This window comes from Tupaia chinensis, unplaced genomic scaffold (genome assembly GCF_000334495.1).
Source record: "Tupaia chinensis unplaced genomic scaffold, TupChi_1.0 Scaffold144346_1, whole genome shotgun sequence".
NCBI lineage: Eukaryota > Metazoa > Chordata > Mammalia > Scandentia > Tupaiidae > Tupaia > Tupaia belangeri.
This window is the reverse complement of record NW_006204205.1, coordinates 5,058,892-5,076,575: the sequence shown is the minus strand read 5'-3', so window position 1 is coordinate 5,076,575 and position 17,684 is coordinate 5,058,892. Positions and strand designations below refer to the sequence as shown.

The window sequence follows — 17,684 nt, the reverse complement described above, 5'->3', positions numbered from 1 at the left end:
AAAAAGTTTCCTCCAAATTTAACCTACACAAACTTGATTCTACCTAAAGTTGTGGAAACAACAGAACAGATCATTTTACTTTTGCTACTTCTTAGAATAAACATTTCCTCCTCTACAGTTTCTCCATGCTAGCTTACCATCTTGAGAAAAGACATAAGTTCTATAGAAAGTTTTTAAATTTAATTCAGTTTTAAATGCTTACCTATAGCCCTATTTATAAAAAGGAATGTTGGGACCAACAGATGGCGTCATGGTTATGTTTCAGGACGCTCACGTAGTCAACTGCAGTTTGAGTCTCAGCCCTGGCGACCTAAAACTCACTGAGCACATGTGAGTGTGCCCAAGATCCCCAGAGAATAGAGGAAAAGGGACTGTGACATGGTCATAGCCCCTAGTGGGTGATTTCTTGCTTTCTGTCTCTTTCTGTTTCTCCAGTGAGTGCATGAGCCCTATAGGAAAATTTTCTCTTAAAAAGATAAAAAAAAAAAAAAAAAAAAAAAAAGGAATATAAATAAACACATCCCTATCACCCCTCTTTGAGCTTCTGGGCCAATGATAAAATGTATTATTACCCTTGGTAAGCTTTTGCAAAAGTGAGTACACAGAACAAATATAGAAATATACCAGATATTCAGTCTGACATTAAAAAAAAAGTTAAATCTAACATTAAAAAACAAAAACCAAAAAAACAACTAGGGCCACCAGTGGCCTGGTAGTTAAGGTGACTAGATTCCACATGGTTGATCACGAGGTCTGAGTCCCAGATTGAGAGGCTTGGAGAATACGTGCTGTGATCACGAGGTCTGAGTCCCAGATTGAGAGGCTTGGAGAAAATGTGTTTGTGGGTGTGAGACAAAAAAATAAAAATAAAAAATAATCCCAAAAGGAGGGAGAAATGGAGGAGAAGGGATTGAAAATATGACCATGCCCTGTAGAGGGTGCTTTCTCTTCCCTCCCCTCTGGTGAGCACACACCCACTCTGGCAAATCAAAAAACAAAAAGTCTGAGTCCCAGATTGAGAGGCTTGGAGAAAATGTGTTTGTGGGTGTGAGACAAAAAAATAAAAATAAAAAATAATCCCAAAAGGAGGGAGAAATGGAGGAGAAGGGATTGAAAATATGACCATGCCCTGTAGAGGGTGCTTTCTCTTCCCTCCCCTCTGGTGAGCACACACCCACTCTGGCAAATCAAAAAACAAAAACAAGCTAAAAAAACCTGTTGCTGTAACCCCAAACTTAAATTTGTTGCATTAATCCAAACAATTTCATTGTTCAGAATAACTGTACAGTAAACAAACATTAACACTGACAATGTGCACAAGTTTTTTTGTTTTGTTTTAAAAGGTACCCACTGTTAACAAGTAATGTAAATCATTTCTCTAGAAGGAAGTCAGAAGCTCTTCATACAATCTACTTAAGGGACAAGGAGACCACAGGTTATTCCTATTCTCTGCCACCTCCAGAACACTCTCAAGCTTAAGAACTGGGTTTATTATTTAGGTCAATCACAATTTAAGATCACTTAAGTCTAGTTCTTAGGTCATGTATAGCTAAATCAATCACTGCAATTGATCGATGCATTAAAGACAGTCATTATACTGATTGGCTAAATCATGGGGTGGGTCCCTATAGAGACTGGGCCATACATAGAAAACTTGAGGATGAATCCCATAATTATCAGAACCATGTCACCAATGTGTCACTAGCATCCAATAAGGCAGAATGTTGGGTGAAAAAGTTGGCAAAGAATAAAGATGGCTAGTATGCTTATACTAGAACGGTAGAGATTGGTTACGGTGAGCAAATAAGTAAATATACAGAGCATAACATGAACCACTGTTGGAGAAGGATTTACAAACATGGTAAAGAAAAGGCTAGAGAAACACTGTGGTATAGTACTGCAACTAAAGGTATCATTATGAACTCATGGTCATTTAATATGTAAAGTTATAGGTGTATATGTATTTGTAATAAGTACATATATATATTTCCTAGCTTTGTCTGATAAGAGCTTCTAAAAGATTACTCAGTAGCAAAGGATATAGTGAGGGCCCAGATCTTGCCCTATAGATGGCTGTCCTCTAGTAGAAAGATCCAGGGCTCTCTGGAGAAATAACTGATTCCAAACATGGAGCAAGAAACATTGATGAGTCTATTTGCCAAATAATAATGCTCAAAAAATGCTCAGAGGATGATGGAGACATGTCAAAAGGAAGCAGGAGTCAAGCTGAAAAGGGTTCCACTGCCAAATTTGGGATGATCTGAGTATCAGAATAAAATTGATGGTAAGGGATTACAAGTCTAATGTAATATAAACCAATTAACAGGGGAGAAGAGAAAGCTCACCTTTGCAGAATGACATCGAAATAATCATGGAAATAGAACATTACCATTTCAGGCAGAAGAAGTTAGTGCAAGGAAAAATTGGAGGACAGAGGTTTAAAGTTAGTGTAAAAACTGTGTGTTAATAGTATCTCAAAGTATCTCTCTACTTATTCATTACAAAGAGTAAATTGGTAACTTTACAGTAAAGAAACATGGCAGATAGGACCAACATGACCAAGTCACCAAGGCTGACTTCACCAGTGGTGGGACAGCTTGATATCATTCTCCTTGATGTGATGAACTGAGAAGTGCACAGTATCACATCTATGGAATTCTTGCTGAAACATATGACTTGAGTCTGGTTATAAGAAAACATGGTATAAATCCAGGTGGAGAGTCATACTACAGGATGTAAGATTTGTATTCTTGAAGCTGCTAAAGATATTAACAGCAGGGAAAGACTGAGGAACTGGAATAGACTAAAGTGACATGACAGCTAAATGCAACTATTTTCCTGGAAGAGATCCTGGACCAGAAATGAAAACAAAAGATTGCTGGGGCACTTGATAAAAATCTAAATAGGGTCTTTAGGTAAATGGTTTATTGTAGTAAAGTTTACTTTCTAACATGAAAAATTCTATGGTGTTTATGTAGAAGAGTGCTCTTATTTTTAGGAAATAAACAATAGAATATCCAGAGCTGATGAGACATCACATTTACAGATTGCTCTCAAATAGCTGAGAAAAAGATAATGGAGAAAGCACAGTGAACTATTAACAGGAAAATCAAAACAGAAAATCCTCTTTGCTGTTCTTGTAATTTTTCTATAAGTTGAAATTATTTAGAAATGAATTATTAAAAACATGAGTCTCCACAAAAAAGATAAAATGAATTAAAATTTAAAAAGTATATGTATTCATTCACCTATATGTTTATCTTTTCTACATACAAAAGTTTATATTCATCAGTTAAGGAAAAGAAAAAAATAGCTCTAGAAATAGCCTGTCTCCCAAAGAAGGAGGAGGGAGACATCTCTCAGATAATTTTTCTGTCTTATCTTCCTTATATCATTAAATAAAGTTCTCCACCCTTTTGTAACCAACACTAGCTTGAAGAGAGAAACAGGCAAATATTTCCTCTTTCAACTATAGCTGCTCATTTTTACAAACAAAGATCTTTAAAGAGATGGAGGGAAGTGAGGAGTAGGAGAGGGCAGGACTTAGAGAAGGGAAGACAGTATGGATTAATACTCAAATTATAAATTTTGCTAAGGCTTTTGATTTATCTCAGTTTGCCCTAATAAAGTCCTGTTGTTTTACCTCCAATTTCAGATTAGAAGTGAAGTTCAGAGAAGTCAACACTCATTTCAAAGCCACAGAGATCTAGCAAATACTGTATTATTCTTTTCTCTTTTTTTAGAGAATTATTTTATTTATTCAATTCATTCATTTATTTTAATTTGACCAGACACATACACACACACACACACACACACACACAGAGAGAGAGAGAGGGGGAGAGAGAGAGAGAGAGAGAGAGAGAGGAAAAGTGAAAAAGTAAGCCACCAGGTCCAAGACTCAAACCATGGTCGGCCATGTAGTAGTGTCCAGCACCTTAATCACCATGCCACTTGCTGGTCCCTAAACACTCTACATTTTTTTTCTTTCTCTTTTTGGAGAGATTTTTGCTATAGGGCATGTGCTATCGCCAGAAAGACAGAAAGAGAGAGAGACAGAAAGCGAGAAATCACCCCTTGGGGGGATGGCGATGCCGCAATCCTTTCTCTTCCATTCTCCTCTTGGGATCTTGGGCATGTGTGCACACACACCAGGCATGAGTTTAAGCCACCGGGTCCAGGACTCAAACCGTGGTCTACTACATGGGAGTCCAGCGACATAGCCATTATGCCAACTGCTGGTCAATTAAGTCAACTCTAGTCATCAATGTAAAATAAGTTTGAGAGAAAATTTTGACCAATACATTCTAAAATATCATCCTGTTCATACTGGTATTAAATAACAATACATTAATTTTTTTATCATGAATATTTGTAAAAAAGACAAAAGAGACAACACATTTTATCAAATTAGATTCTAATATGTTAGTGAATTACCTTGCATGACTAAAAAAGTAGCTTAAAGCATTTTTAAAGCAGGACAAAAACTATATTCTATCAGTGACTAAAATAATAAGTACAGTCACTTACCTTAATTACAATATGTCCTTTCCTGGTTCCACTCCGGTCTAGTTCCCGGTGCTCATGAACCATAACAATTTCACCCTCTTCCTCAACTTTATGGGTATTTTTTTCCACATGATTTAAAATTCTCCAATAATCCTGTTGGGCTATGCAAACAAACTGTCCGAGAACAACATGAGGACAATTAATAAACTTATAGTACAAAAATATATCACTATGCACCAAGTCAGAGCACAAACGTAAAAAATCAAGTGGCATCAGTTCTTTTTCATTTGATTCTTTTAATTATTAACAAAAATCATGGTGAAACAATTCACACACGGAGAAACTAAAGAAGTCATATCTGTTTAAATTCTGCTTCCAAAAGGAGAAGTGAACATTTACTTCTCTCAGAACTGACACCATGCAAAGAAAACATGAAGCAGGAGTAAGTTAGAAACGAACAACTCAGAAGTTCCTATTTCTTTCCTTTAGTTAAAAAAACCTAAAGACGAACACACAAAACCACCCCCCAAACTGAGTTGACTAATATTAGATAGGAATGCAACAAACTAGCATTTATTTGACAAACTTTCCCTTGAATATTTATAGTTCCACATATATTTGAGGCAAACATAAAATCTAGTTTTATTAGCTGTGAGATATTAAAATTCTCAAATAATTGTTATATTTTGAGGAAGAAAGAAAAACAGGCTCAGCTTTTTTCTTCTTCTTCAGGTTTTTGCCAGAGGGGTGTATACTTGACAGAAAGAGGGAGAGTGAGAATCTCTCCACAGGGGTATGGCCACACTACAATCCCTTCTCCATTCTCGTTTTGGGCAGACATGCCTGGCATGATATTCTGGCCACCAGCTCTGGGACTCAAACCAGTTGGCCATGTGGAAGTCCAGTGCCTTAACCTTCATGCCACCTGCTGGGCCCAGGCTCAGGCATTTTAAGTCAACAAACCAGCTGGCCATGTGGAAGTCCAGTGCCTTAACCTTCATGACACTTGCTGGTCCCAGGCTCAGGCATTTTAAGTCAACAAATAATTGAGATTACTTGACCAAAGAGATAAGCTTACCTGACAATCATCTACTTTAGTCCTGGCAATTCCATGCATGTACTGCTTATCCAGAGTTGGAGTAATTCCAAAACTATTTCCCATAAAGAGATTTTCAACTTTTCCATCTGGATGACTGATTTCTACAGTGCCGTTTAAAATAACATACCATGAGTCAAGCTATAGAGAAAGACAAAGTTTTAAGAATCTTTAAAAAAAACCAAACACACAACAGTTATATTAACTCTGAAAAACAATGTATCAATGGTATGTAATGTGCATAATTTAATAGAGAAAATAAATTTGGTTATATTACTAAATACACTGTCGGCAACACTCTATGCCCTGTCTCTGGAACATACTAAGGTGTATCTTATTCCTTCTTCTTTTAGACACAAAGGGAAATTAGGCACTTTTATAAATCCTATGACACAAAATAGTCTAATGATTAAAAACACAAACTATTGGAATCTTTTTTTTTTTTTTTAAGTGATTTTTACTATAGGGCTTATGTGCTCACTGGAGAGACAGAGAAACATATAGACAGAAAGCAAGAAATCACCTCTCAGGGGAATGATCATGTCACAATCCCTTCTCCTTCACTGTCCTCTCAGGATTTTGGGCATGCATGCACCAGAGCCCGACATGAGTTTTAAGCCCCTTAGTACAGGACTTGAACCGTGGTCGACTATGTGGGAGTCCAGCGATAAAACCATTACGTCATCTGCTGGTCCCAAACTACTGGAATCTTCTTTTTTTTTCCTTAAGAATTATTTTGTTAACTTTATTTTATTTTTTTTTAATTTACTTTTTAATTTGACAAGCGAGGGAGAGAAAGAGAGAAAACAAGCTGCCAGGTCTGTAACTTGAACCACGGTCGGCCATGCGGGAGTCCAGTGCCCTTAACTGCCATGCCACCTGCTGGCCCCTACTACTGGAATCATAATTCATGTCCTGTCACTACCTCTCTGAGTGCTTTTGGGCAAGGTATTTAACTTTTCTGGGTCTGTTTCCCTATGACTGAAATAGTTGTAACAACAGTATTATGGAACTACTATGTGAATTACAAGAGTTAATACTAACTTCTTAGAACAATGCCCTGCACATAGCAAGCATTGCTCCCACCCCCAAAGTTATGTAGTGATTAATTCAAGACTAATAAAAACCTGAATGCTAAGGCATATCTAAGAAAATAAAATATTTGAAATTTCTGCCAATGTTAAGAAAATACATTTATATGGTAGCATTTATATTTAATTTATATCAAAGTATTTACTTTTTTCAAGCGAAAGTATGAATTTTTTCACACGTGTGTGGTGTGTATATATACATATAAAAATGTGTGTATATATAAATATATGTAAACATATATTTATATATGTCAGCTGCCAGGTCTGGGACTCAAACTGCACTCTGCCATGTGTGAGTCCATCACCTGAACCACCATGCCACCTTCTGACCCCAGGAAAAGTATTTTTTTAAGTGTACTTTTTTTGGTTATTGTGGAATTTGTGGATTACATAAACTATTCGAGGACCGGGACTGAGTATTTTATTTTCTTTTAAACATTATATCCCTGAGTACAGTCTTTCGCAAACAGTAGGTATACAACCAATTTTGCACTAATAGAACTGTGAAAAATTAATATAAAAGCTTGTGGAAAAGAAAATGAAAGTCACACAAATTCCACTGTCTATACAACTGACAGAGCAGTCAAATTCAGTTCAATTATTATTTACTGAGCAACAAACTTTGTACAAAGCCCATTGCTAGGAAATCAAAATCAAGACAAGGTAAAGCAAAAACAAAAACTTACCTCCTTAAAAATCGTAACTTCTCCAAACCCAGCACTCATTTAAAGCATTGTATAAATTTCAAAAGCCAGGATTTATGTAAGCTTATGTAAATTATTCTAAAGATTAGTAACCATTCCAAATAGTATGTAGTAATTGCTTGTTAACCTACCTCTTGCCCATCTTCAAGAATAATAGCTCCAGCCTGCTCTACCACTTCAAAAATCATCACTGAACAGAGTTCTCTCCTCACAGACATGGTCATGTTTGCAAAAGCAGGGAGCTGGTGCATGAACTCCAGTAATTGTTCTAGAAAAATACAGAAGTTCTAGTAGGGAGACCATCAAACACTATATTAAAGCTATAACAAAATTTAGAATACTTGATTTCCTAACCTATTTATGATTTATGCTGCTAAAGTAGGGAAACCAAAGTGCATTATGACTACTGTTTTTTTAAAAAATCATTTTTTATACATATATTCAGACTCACATATAAATATGAATATATTGGAAGATAGCAGAGTTCACAACTTCCACAGAGAACCAGAACTACACAGGTTCAGATGAAGCTGGAGGTTATCTCATCTTCCTAGTCAGAGATGCCACTCCATGGTGGTTAAGTTTGGTGATTCTTTTCATCTCCAAGATTAGTGAAAAAACCTTTCTTTCCTTTCCTTTTTTTTTTTTTTTTTTTCAAATTTTGTCTAGAAGGGCTTGGAAGAAGGTGAGAATGCAACCCCCAGAGGGGAAAGGCACACTGCAATCCCTTCTCCTCTGTTGTCTTCTCAGGATTGTGGGCATGCATGCACACATGTCCAGCAAGTTTTTCAAGATGTTGGGTCTAGGACTTGAACTGCATAGTTGGCCATGTGGGATCTAGCCGTCTTAACCACCATGCCACCCCACTGGGTCTGCCTTTTCTAGTTCCGACTGGGTTACTTTTTTTTAATGCTATCAATAAATGTCCATAAATAACCGAGGATGACAAATATAAATTTTAGCTAAAAAATTTCAAAGCAGGGAACTGGCAGGTGGCATGGTGGTTAAGGCGCTGGACACTCCCACATGGCTGACCATGGTTCGAGTCCTGGACCTGGCGGCTTGCTTTCTCACTTTCCTCTCTCTCTCTGGTCAAATTAAAATAAATGAATGAATGAATAAAATTGAATAAAATAATTATTAAAAAAAAAAAGAAGTTAACATTAAAAAAATTTTCAAAGCAACTAGGTAACTCTAATTAATTCAACTAGCAAATATTCATGGGTGCCTCAGGTCATTCACTGACAAATGAGTAATAAAGATAAATATAAAAGAGAAACACATGTAAGCAAGCATTCAACTAAGGGCTTAAAATGGAAATGATTATATAGGTATCACATCCCCATATGAAACTAAAGATTATTAAGATTATTTCAAATTTGTATAGCTTTGTGAAAATAGAATGGCATATAATACTTTATAACTAAAAATGTACTTTTACTTTCTGTCCAAATAATGTTCACAACATGAGTCTAGATTTTAGGTTAATTATATATCTTTAGAATGGCAAGAGATGTTGATATATATTAATCTTTACTCACAAACATTGTGATTATTAGAAGCATCTTCTAATTTGAAAGACAGCAATATGACTATAATATATAGAAATCTAGTATGAAATCTTAATTGAATCATAACAATATATAATTGACACTAAATATAAATAATCTTTGTTCCTTAAAGGTAACATCACCATCATTAAAACGTTGGTATTAGTCAATGTTCTAATCAAAGTACAGTAAATACTTCTGAAAGGAAATTATATGAAGTTTGTAAAGTTTTACCCCAAAACTTAAAAATACACAGTTATGTCAGGAAAATAAGCATGATTTCTAAAAATATCTCAGAATTTAAAAAAGCTAATTCACACGCACACTGAACATTGTAGTATTGTGTTTTAAATGTCTTATGGACAAGAAGAGAAAAATCACACGAGGAACTGAGCCATGTGAGGAGCTATCCTGGACAAAGGTCCTCCAGGTGAATCCAGTGAAAACTCAAATGACTGTATGCCCTGACAATGTTCTGATTACAATAGTAGGGGAAATACTAAGCCAGAACCACCTAGCTAAGCTGTTAATTCCTGATTAACAAAAACTATGAGATGATAAATGTATATTGCTTTAAGTCATTAAATTTTGGAGTAATTTGTTATGTGGAAGTAGGTAATTAAATATAAATTAAGTGACACTTTTTACCAATATTGTATTTCTTACCAATATCATCATCAGTTTTGTCTGCAGGCTCTTTTTCAAGACATTCTCGAACAAGATCTCGCCCCTGCAATGGATCTGTTCGATCAATCTCTTCATCTTCCTCTTCTTCATCCTCAGAATCAACAGGTCCTTCTGGAAGACGTGTTAAATCTACATCTCCTACCTCACTCTCAGTAGCCTGCAGAAAGAAAATCTGATTACTTATTGTTTCATGGTAAAACTATTATGTCACAGTCTGAATTCATCAAAATTACCCTTCCCTAACAAATACTCAAAGAACTGGGCAACACTGTATGCTACATCAAGTATTTAATGAAATGAAATGATATTTATTTAGAAATGGTTTCTTTCTGCCCCAAATACAGACGATGTTCTACAGTGTGACATCTAGGTGATAAATCTACACCAATAAAAATAAAATAGTTATGGGACCAGAAGGTGACATGGTAGTTAAGGGCACTGGACTCCTACATGGCTGACCATGTTTCGAATCCTGGATCTGGAAGCTTGCTTGATCACTTTCCCTCTCTCTCACTCTCTTACTCTGTCCCTCTCTGGTCAAATTTAAATAAATAAAGTTAAATAAAATAATTTTTTGAGAGGAGAGGTTTTTGCTATAGGGTGCATGTGCTCTCCAGGAAGACAGAGAGACACAGAGAGACAAAAAGCAAAAAATCACCCCCGCAGGGGTGATGGCCATGCTGCAATCCCTTCTCCCCCATTCTCCTCTCGGGATCTTGGGCACACACACACACACACACACACACACACACACACACACACACACGTGCCCGGGGTGAGTTTAAGCCACCGGGTGACCCGGACTCAAACTGCGGTCAACTACATGGGAGTCCAGTGACATAGCCATTACGCCAACTGCTGGTCCCAATAAAATATTTAATTAAAAAAGAAAATGGTCAGTAGATTCAAACATCACTAACTCTATTAATACAAATATAACAAATGTAGTAAAAAAATTTGCTTTTCTTAAAAGTACGAAGTTCTCTAAAAGATGGATTACAGAAAGAAGTTTATCAACTATCACTACATCATTATCTATCAGCTTACGTTGAGTATTGTGAAAAAGATACTTTTCATTACAGAGGCTTAAAAATATAGCAGAGTAGATAATTATATAAAAAAGAAGAGAAGTTTTAAAAATAAGTAAAGTTCAATACTAATGAAAAGTACTACAATGGATCTATCTTCCAACACTAAACAGGTACCATTATTTCCCAAAACTTTATTGCTATATCTAACAGTGTGCAAAGAGCTGAAATTATCCAATCAATCTTTAAAATAAATTTACAATCACAATATTGGAAGTATAGTAGTTATCAGATATTTGTAAAAGAACTAACAGATTTTAAAGAATTAAAAATTAAAATGTTATTCATAGAAAATAATAACGATGACCTGCCTCGCAGGTAAGTAAAGATGGCACTTCCCGACAGCACCCCTTCACCACCACCAAAATAAAAAAACCAAAAAACCTTTCAAGTATAGGTTACTTAAAGACACAGTCAGATGATGAGTTCCTGACTTGGCTCAATAGCTTTGGCAGGCTTTTTAAAAAATTTAAAAAATTATTATTATTTGCCTATACACATTATCATCAACAGGAAATAAACTGTTACTGTGTCCCACAAATGTCTTGTCTATTTCCCCCCCCAATTTTCTTCCCTATACGCTTTTCCTCTCCCACCCTCCTTCCATACTGTTTCCAGTGTCTGTAACTATTTTCAATGCTTTTATGTCTTCCAATCTTTCAGTCTCTACCACAGTGTGTGGACAGTCAGTATACATTCAGTGGAGACATATAATATCTTTCTTTCATAGCCTGGCTTGCTTCACTCAGCAATAAATCTTCCATATCAAACCACTTTATATCTAATGCCAGGGTCTTGTTTTTTTATGGCGCAATAGTATTCAATAGAGTATATGTGCCATTTTCAATATATTCATCTGTTTGTGGACATTTGGGTTGGTTCCATGCCTTAGCAATCGTGAATACCGCAATAAACAGCACTTTCCTAACTGAGTATTCTCTTGTCCTTTGGGTAGATACCTAGGGGTGGAATTGCTAAATCAAATGGTAGTTCTATTTGTAGGTCTCTGAAGAACCTCCATATTGTTTTCCACAGTGACTGGACCAACTTACATTCCCACCAACAGTGTAGGGGAGTTTCCCTTTCACCACAACCCTAGCAACACATCTCTTTCTGTATTTTTAATCTTCATCACTCTCACATAGGTTAGGTGATATCTCATTGTGGTTTTAATCTGCATCTCCCTTATGATGAGGGATGTTGAGCATCTCCTCATATGCTTTTTGTTCATATGTCTTCCACTGATTTTTGTTCAGCTCATTTTTCCTATCTTTAAATTGGGTTAATCTTTTTTTTTTTTTTTTTTTTTTGTAAGCTGGTTGAGTTCCCTCCGTATTCTGGTTATCAGTCCCTTCTCTGAGGCATAGTTTACAAAAATATTCTCTCACTCTGAGGGTTGTCAATTCACACTAATTACTGTGTCCTTTGCTGTTCAGAAACTTCTTAACCTGCGTTTTGGGGATCTCATTTTAGAAGTCTTTGCCTAACTTCAATGCCTCCCAGAGTGTCCCCAGTGTTTTCCACCTGTAGTTTTACTTTGAAGTCTTAGGTTCAGATCTTTGATCTTTCTGAGTTGATGTTTGTTAATGGTGAAAGATAGGGATCCAGTATCTTCTTCCTGCAAGTGGATACCCAGTTTTTCCAGCACCATTGCTAGAGGTTTTCCTTGTCCCACTGGATTGACTGATATCCTTTTTCAAAAACCAGTTGGCTGTGGGACCAGCAATTAGCATAATGGCTATGTCGCTGGACTCCCATGTAGTCAACCGCTGTTTGAGTCCCGGACCTGGTGACTTAAATGCATGCCGGGCACGTGTGCGTGCGTGCCGAAGATCCTGAGAGGAGAATGGAGGAAAAGGGATTGTGGTGTGGCCATCCCCCACCCCCCCGGGGGGGGGATATATTCTTACTTTCTGTCTCTCTGTCTAACGAGCACAAGCGCCCTAAAGCAAAAACCTCTCCAAAAGAAAAAAAAATCAGTTGGCTGTATGTTTTGGGGTTATTTCTGGGGGCTCTGTTCTACTCTATTGGTCCAGCTGTTTCTGTGCCAACATCATGCCATTCTGATTATCACAGCTTTATAGTATATTTTGGGGTCAAGGAGTGAGATGCCGCTCATTCCACTCTTCTTGCTCAGAATTGCTTTGGCAATACAGGGTCTTTTATGAATTCAGACAAATTCTGTGATTATCTTTTCTAGATCTGTGAAAAATGTCTCTGCTAATTCGGCTGGAATTGCATTAAATATGTAGATTAATTTGAGTAGAACTGCCATTTTGATTGTATTAATTCTTCCACTCTGGTAACATGAGATGTCCTTCTACTTTTCTTTTTTCCTTTTTTTAATAACGTTTTAAAGATTTTTATAGTTTTCCTTGTAAAGGTCTCTGACTTCCTTGGTTAGGTTTATCCCTAGGTATTTTGTACATTTTGTGGCTATGGTAAAGAGATTCCTTTCTCCAGTTCTACTTCTGTCCACTTGCTGTTCAAATACAGAAATGCCATAGATTTTTGAATGTTGATTTTATATCCTGCCAGTTTACTGGGGAAACATTTGAGTATTCTAAGTATACCATCATTTCATCTACAAATAAAGATATTTTCAACTCTTCTTTGCCTATTTGAATGCCTTTTATATTATTCTCTTTTATAATTGCGTTGGCCAGGACTTCCAGTACTTTATTTAAAAGGAATGGAGAAAGTGGGTAGCCTTGTCTTGTACCAATTTTTAGTGAAAAAGCTTTCAGCTTTTCCCCATTCAAAATAATGTTAGTTATAGGTTTTTCATATATGGCTTTTATTGTGTTGAGAAATGACCCTATTATGCCAATTTTGCTAAGAGTCTTAATCATGAAGGGATGTTGTACTTTGTCGAATGCTTTTTCTGCATCAATTGAAATGATCATAGGGTTTTTATCTCTCTGCTAATATAGTATATGATGTTTATGGTTTTGTATATGCTGAACCACCCTTGTAGTCCTAGAATAAAGCCTACCTGGTCATGATGAATAACCTTTTTTATATGTTGTTGGATACGATTTATAAGTACCTTGTTGAAAATTTTTGCATATGTATTCATCATAGATATTGGTCTGTAGTTTTCCTTTTTTTGTCATGTGCTTATCTGATTTGGGAATGAGGATGATGGAGGTATCATAAAATGATTTTGGAAGGTTTCCTTCCTTTTGGATCTTTAGAAATAATTTGAATAGAATGCGGGTTAACTCTCCGTTAAAATTTTGTATAATTCAGAAGTGAAGCCATTAGGACCTGGGCTTTTCTTTGTTGGGAGGTTATTTATTACTGATTCTATTCAGCTATGTTCTCTTGATTCAATCTTGGTAGATTATATGCATCCAGAAATTTGTCCATCTCATCCATGTACCCTTGTTTGTTCGCATACAGTTGCTCATAGAATTCTCTGATGATGCTTTGTATTTCTATTGTGTCTGCTGCAATATTACCTGATTCATTACGTATTTGATTTATCTAGCTTCTCCTTTGTTCTTAATCAGTCTAGTTAATGGTGTGTCAATCCTGTTAATCCTTTCAAAGAACCAGCCTTTGCTTTATTTTCTGTATAGTTAATTTATCTTTTATTTCATTTTTTAAAGAATTGTTTATTTATTATCATTATTTTTCAATTTGACCAGAGAGAGAAGAGAGAAAGTAAGAAAGCAAGCCGCCAAGTCCAGGACTTGAACTGTAGTCAGTTTTGTGGGAATCCAGCACCTTTAACCACCATGCCACCTGCTGGCTCAACTATTTCATTGATTTCTGCTCAAATCTTTATTATTTCTTTTCTCCTGGCCTCCCCCACCCCAATTCCCTGAGGCATGATGTTAAGTTGTCTAGTCACCACCTTTCCATCTTTTTCATGTGTACTAATTACTATAAATTTCCTTCTTACAACTGCTTTTGTGGTGTCCCATAGATTATAGAAACTCATGTACTCATTATCATTTGTTCCCATAAATCTTTTGATTTCAGACTTAGTTTCTTCAGTAGTTAAGAAGTCATAAAGGAGTATATTGCTAAGTTTTCATGTGTTTGTGTATTTTCGAGAATTTTTCCTGAAATTAATATCAAGTTTAACTCCATCATGGTCAGAGAAGGGGTTAGATATAGTTTCTATGACTGTGAATCTGTAAAGGCTTAATTTGTGCCCTATCATATAGTCAATCTTTGAGAAGGTTCCATGTGTGGGGGAGAAAAATGTATACTTTGTGGTCTTAGAGTGGAAAGTTCTACAGATTCAAGTTCATTTGATTTAAAGTATTATTTAGGTCTTATATCTCTCTGCTTATTTTTTTGTCTAGAAGGAGATAATGGGGTGCTGAGATCCCCAACAATTATAGTGTTGCAACCTATCTCTCCTTTTAGTTCTAACAGTCTTTCTTTCATGTATTTAGGTGTTCCTGATTTGGGTACGTAGGTATTTATGTGTTATGTCTTCTTGGTGAACTAGCCCTTTTACTACTACACAATGTCATTTTCCGTCTCTTCTTACAACTTTTGTCTTAAAGTCTATTTTGTCTGAAATCAGTATCCTGCCTCCAGCCCTTTTTTGATTTCCATTTGCATGGAATACCTTTTCTCAGCCCTTCACTTTTAGTCTATGTATGTCTTTATCCATAAGGTATGTTTCTTATAAGCAGTAGATAGAGGATTTCTGTTTTTTGTTTGTTTTGTTTTAATCCATTCACCCAGTCTGTGTCTCTTGATCGGAAAATTTAATCCATTAATATTCAACGTTATTATCGGTATTTCTGGACATGTTCCTATCATTAAGTGAGCCATTTTCTTGGTTGTTTTATGTTCTCTTTTATGTGTATGTCTAACCTAAGTTTCCATGGTATAGCACTCCCTTCAGAACTTCTTGAAAAGCTGGTCTGGAGTTGGTAAATTCTTTTAGGTTTTATTTATCTGAGAATGTTTTTATCTTTTTTTGCCCCCATATGAAGGATAATCTTGATGGGTACAGTAATCTTGGTTGAAATTGTTTCTCATGTAACACTTTGAATATATCTCCCCATTTTTTCCTGGCCTGTAGTGTTTCCAATGAGAGGTCTGACATTAACCTCAGAGTTCAAAGGTGAGTGGGGGAGAGGATGAGCCATGGATCTCTGCTGCACAGCCTTTCAGATGGAAACAGTTCACAATACTGCAAGGCCTCTCTTTGGAATGGGTTTATGCAAGGAGCAGGGAGGGGCAGGCAAGGTTCTATCAAAGTCCCATATTACACACCTGAGAGTTCAAAGGTGAGTGGGTGGGGGATGGGCCAAAGGTCTCTGCTGCACAGCCTTTAGCTGTGAACACATGGCCCATGGCCTGCTGGAATCTGGAAAACTTTTTTTTTTTTTTTGAGTGGTTTTTGCTATAGGATGCGTGTGCTCACCAGCCAGACAGAGACAGAGAGACAGAAAGTGAGAAATCACCCCCTAGGGGGGATGGCCACACCGCAATCCCTCCTCCTCCATTCTCCTCTCAGGATCCTGGGCACGCACACACGCGCGCCTGGCATGAGTTTAAGCCACCGGGTCCGGGACTTGAACCGCGGTCGACTACATGGGAGTCCAGAGACATAGCTATTACACTAACTGCTGGTCCCTGGAAGACTTTTTTTTAAAGAGTCCAATCTGAAGTTCCTTATAAAAGGTTCCAGGCAAAGCCAACTAGATCAATTAGTATTCTTATGGGATTTGTGCTAATAACAGACCTAGTTAAGACTAAATTTATTTATTTTGCAAATAAGTTGGTTTATGCCTGGGGATGAAGAAAGAAAAAATGTTTCAGAAGAAAACTACAGTGAATTTATTACTAGATTTTAGCTTTGTTCATATCTGTTTTTGAGTTTTTAGTAACTACCTACTGTTTGGACAGAATCCTAACCTTTTTCCCACCTTTAAGCCTTAAGCAAATTTTTCTTAACATTTTAAAATTTTGATTTATTAAAACTAAACTGCTTTTCATGAAATTAAAAAATATATTAAAAAAAAAAAACTATTTAATGACCACAGTAAGCTATGTAGCCTCAGCTAGGTGCTTTTTAGTATGTTCATTCTACCCACTGAGTTTTATGCCTAAAGTCAGACATGTGTTCATAGATATGTATATATGAGCTGTACATGTTATTGAAAGCATTTAGATTAATTAAGATCTTTTGTGAATCAATAAACTGCAAAAAAAAAAAAGACATGGAAAGCAGCTATAGATACCAGAGACAGTGTGGGAGGAGTGTGGGAAACTGCAGAGGGTGAGAGGGAAGAGTTGGAAGAATGAGAGGATAGACAGCCTATAACCACGTGGAAATGTATTTCTGTGGAGGGAGAAAATGGAACCAATAAGCACAAAAAGGAGCAGTGGAATTAGCAGAATATGAGTAAAAAAGGCAGACATGTAGGGAGACAGAAACAGAAAGGTATAGAAACAAAGCACCAGAAATAGACATGCAGGGGGTCAGATGGTGGCCCAGTGGTAACACAATTAGACTCACGGGAGAAGGACCTGGGTTTGAAAGTCCACAGCCTCAGTCTACACGCCAGGCACACATGTGCCCATGATCCAGGTTGGCTGGGGGTGGAACTTAGCATGAAAATCCTTCTGGAGGCACATACTTCCCATCTGTCTCAATTAAGAAATAAACAAAAAGAATAGCATGTGCAGAACAGAGAAAAACAGCACACAGCATGTGTAGCAAAGACTACCTGTGACAGCAAGTATTGCAGAGAAAACAGAGGGGAGGATATTCAAACCACAGGGAGTCGAAAGGCCAGACACAGACCAGAGACAGACAGAGGCAGTCACCCCTAAAAGCATCTAGGTTCTCCAGGACCAGCAGTTAGCATAATGGCATTCCACCTAGTTGGGATTTTGGGCACATATAGACATGTGCCCAGTGTTTTTTAATTTTTTTTTTTTTTTTTTTAAGGTGTTAGGGGTGGGATTCAAACTGTGGG

General features: G+C 36.7%; 1 protein-coding gene across 7 annotated transcripts in view; it reads right to left on the bottom strand.

Moving 5' to 3' along the window:
- Positions 1–17,684, bottom strand: part of RAPGEF6 (Rap guanine nucleotide exchange factor 6) — a 263,794-nt gene that overhangs the window by 104,068 nt on the left and 142,042 nt on the right. For all 7 annotated transcript variants that reach the window (XM_006166893.3, XM_006166895.3, XM_006166894.3 and 4 more), the window contains 4 exons: positions 9,617–9,794; positions 7,532–7,668; positions 5,588–5,746; positions 4,531–4,683 (listed from right to left, as the gene is read on the bottom strand). In XM_006166893.3, the coding sequence (XP_006166955.1) occupies positions 4,531–4,683; positions 5,588–5,746; positions 7,532–7,668; positions 9,617–9,794 (627 nt within the window). The remainder of the gene's footprint in view (positions 1–4,530; positions 4,684–5,587; positions 5,747–7,531; positions 7,669–9,616; positions 9,795–17,684) is intronic.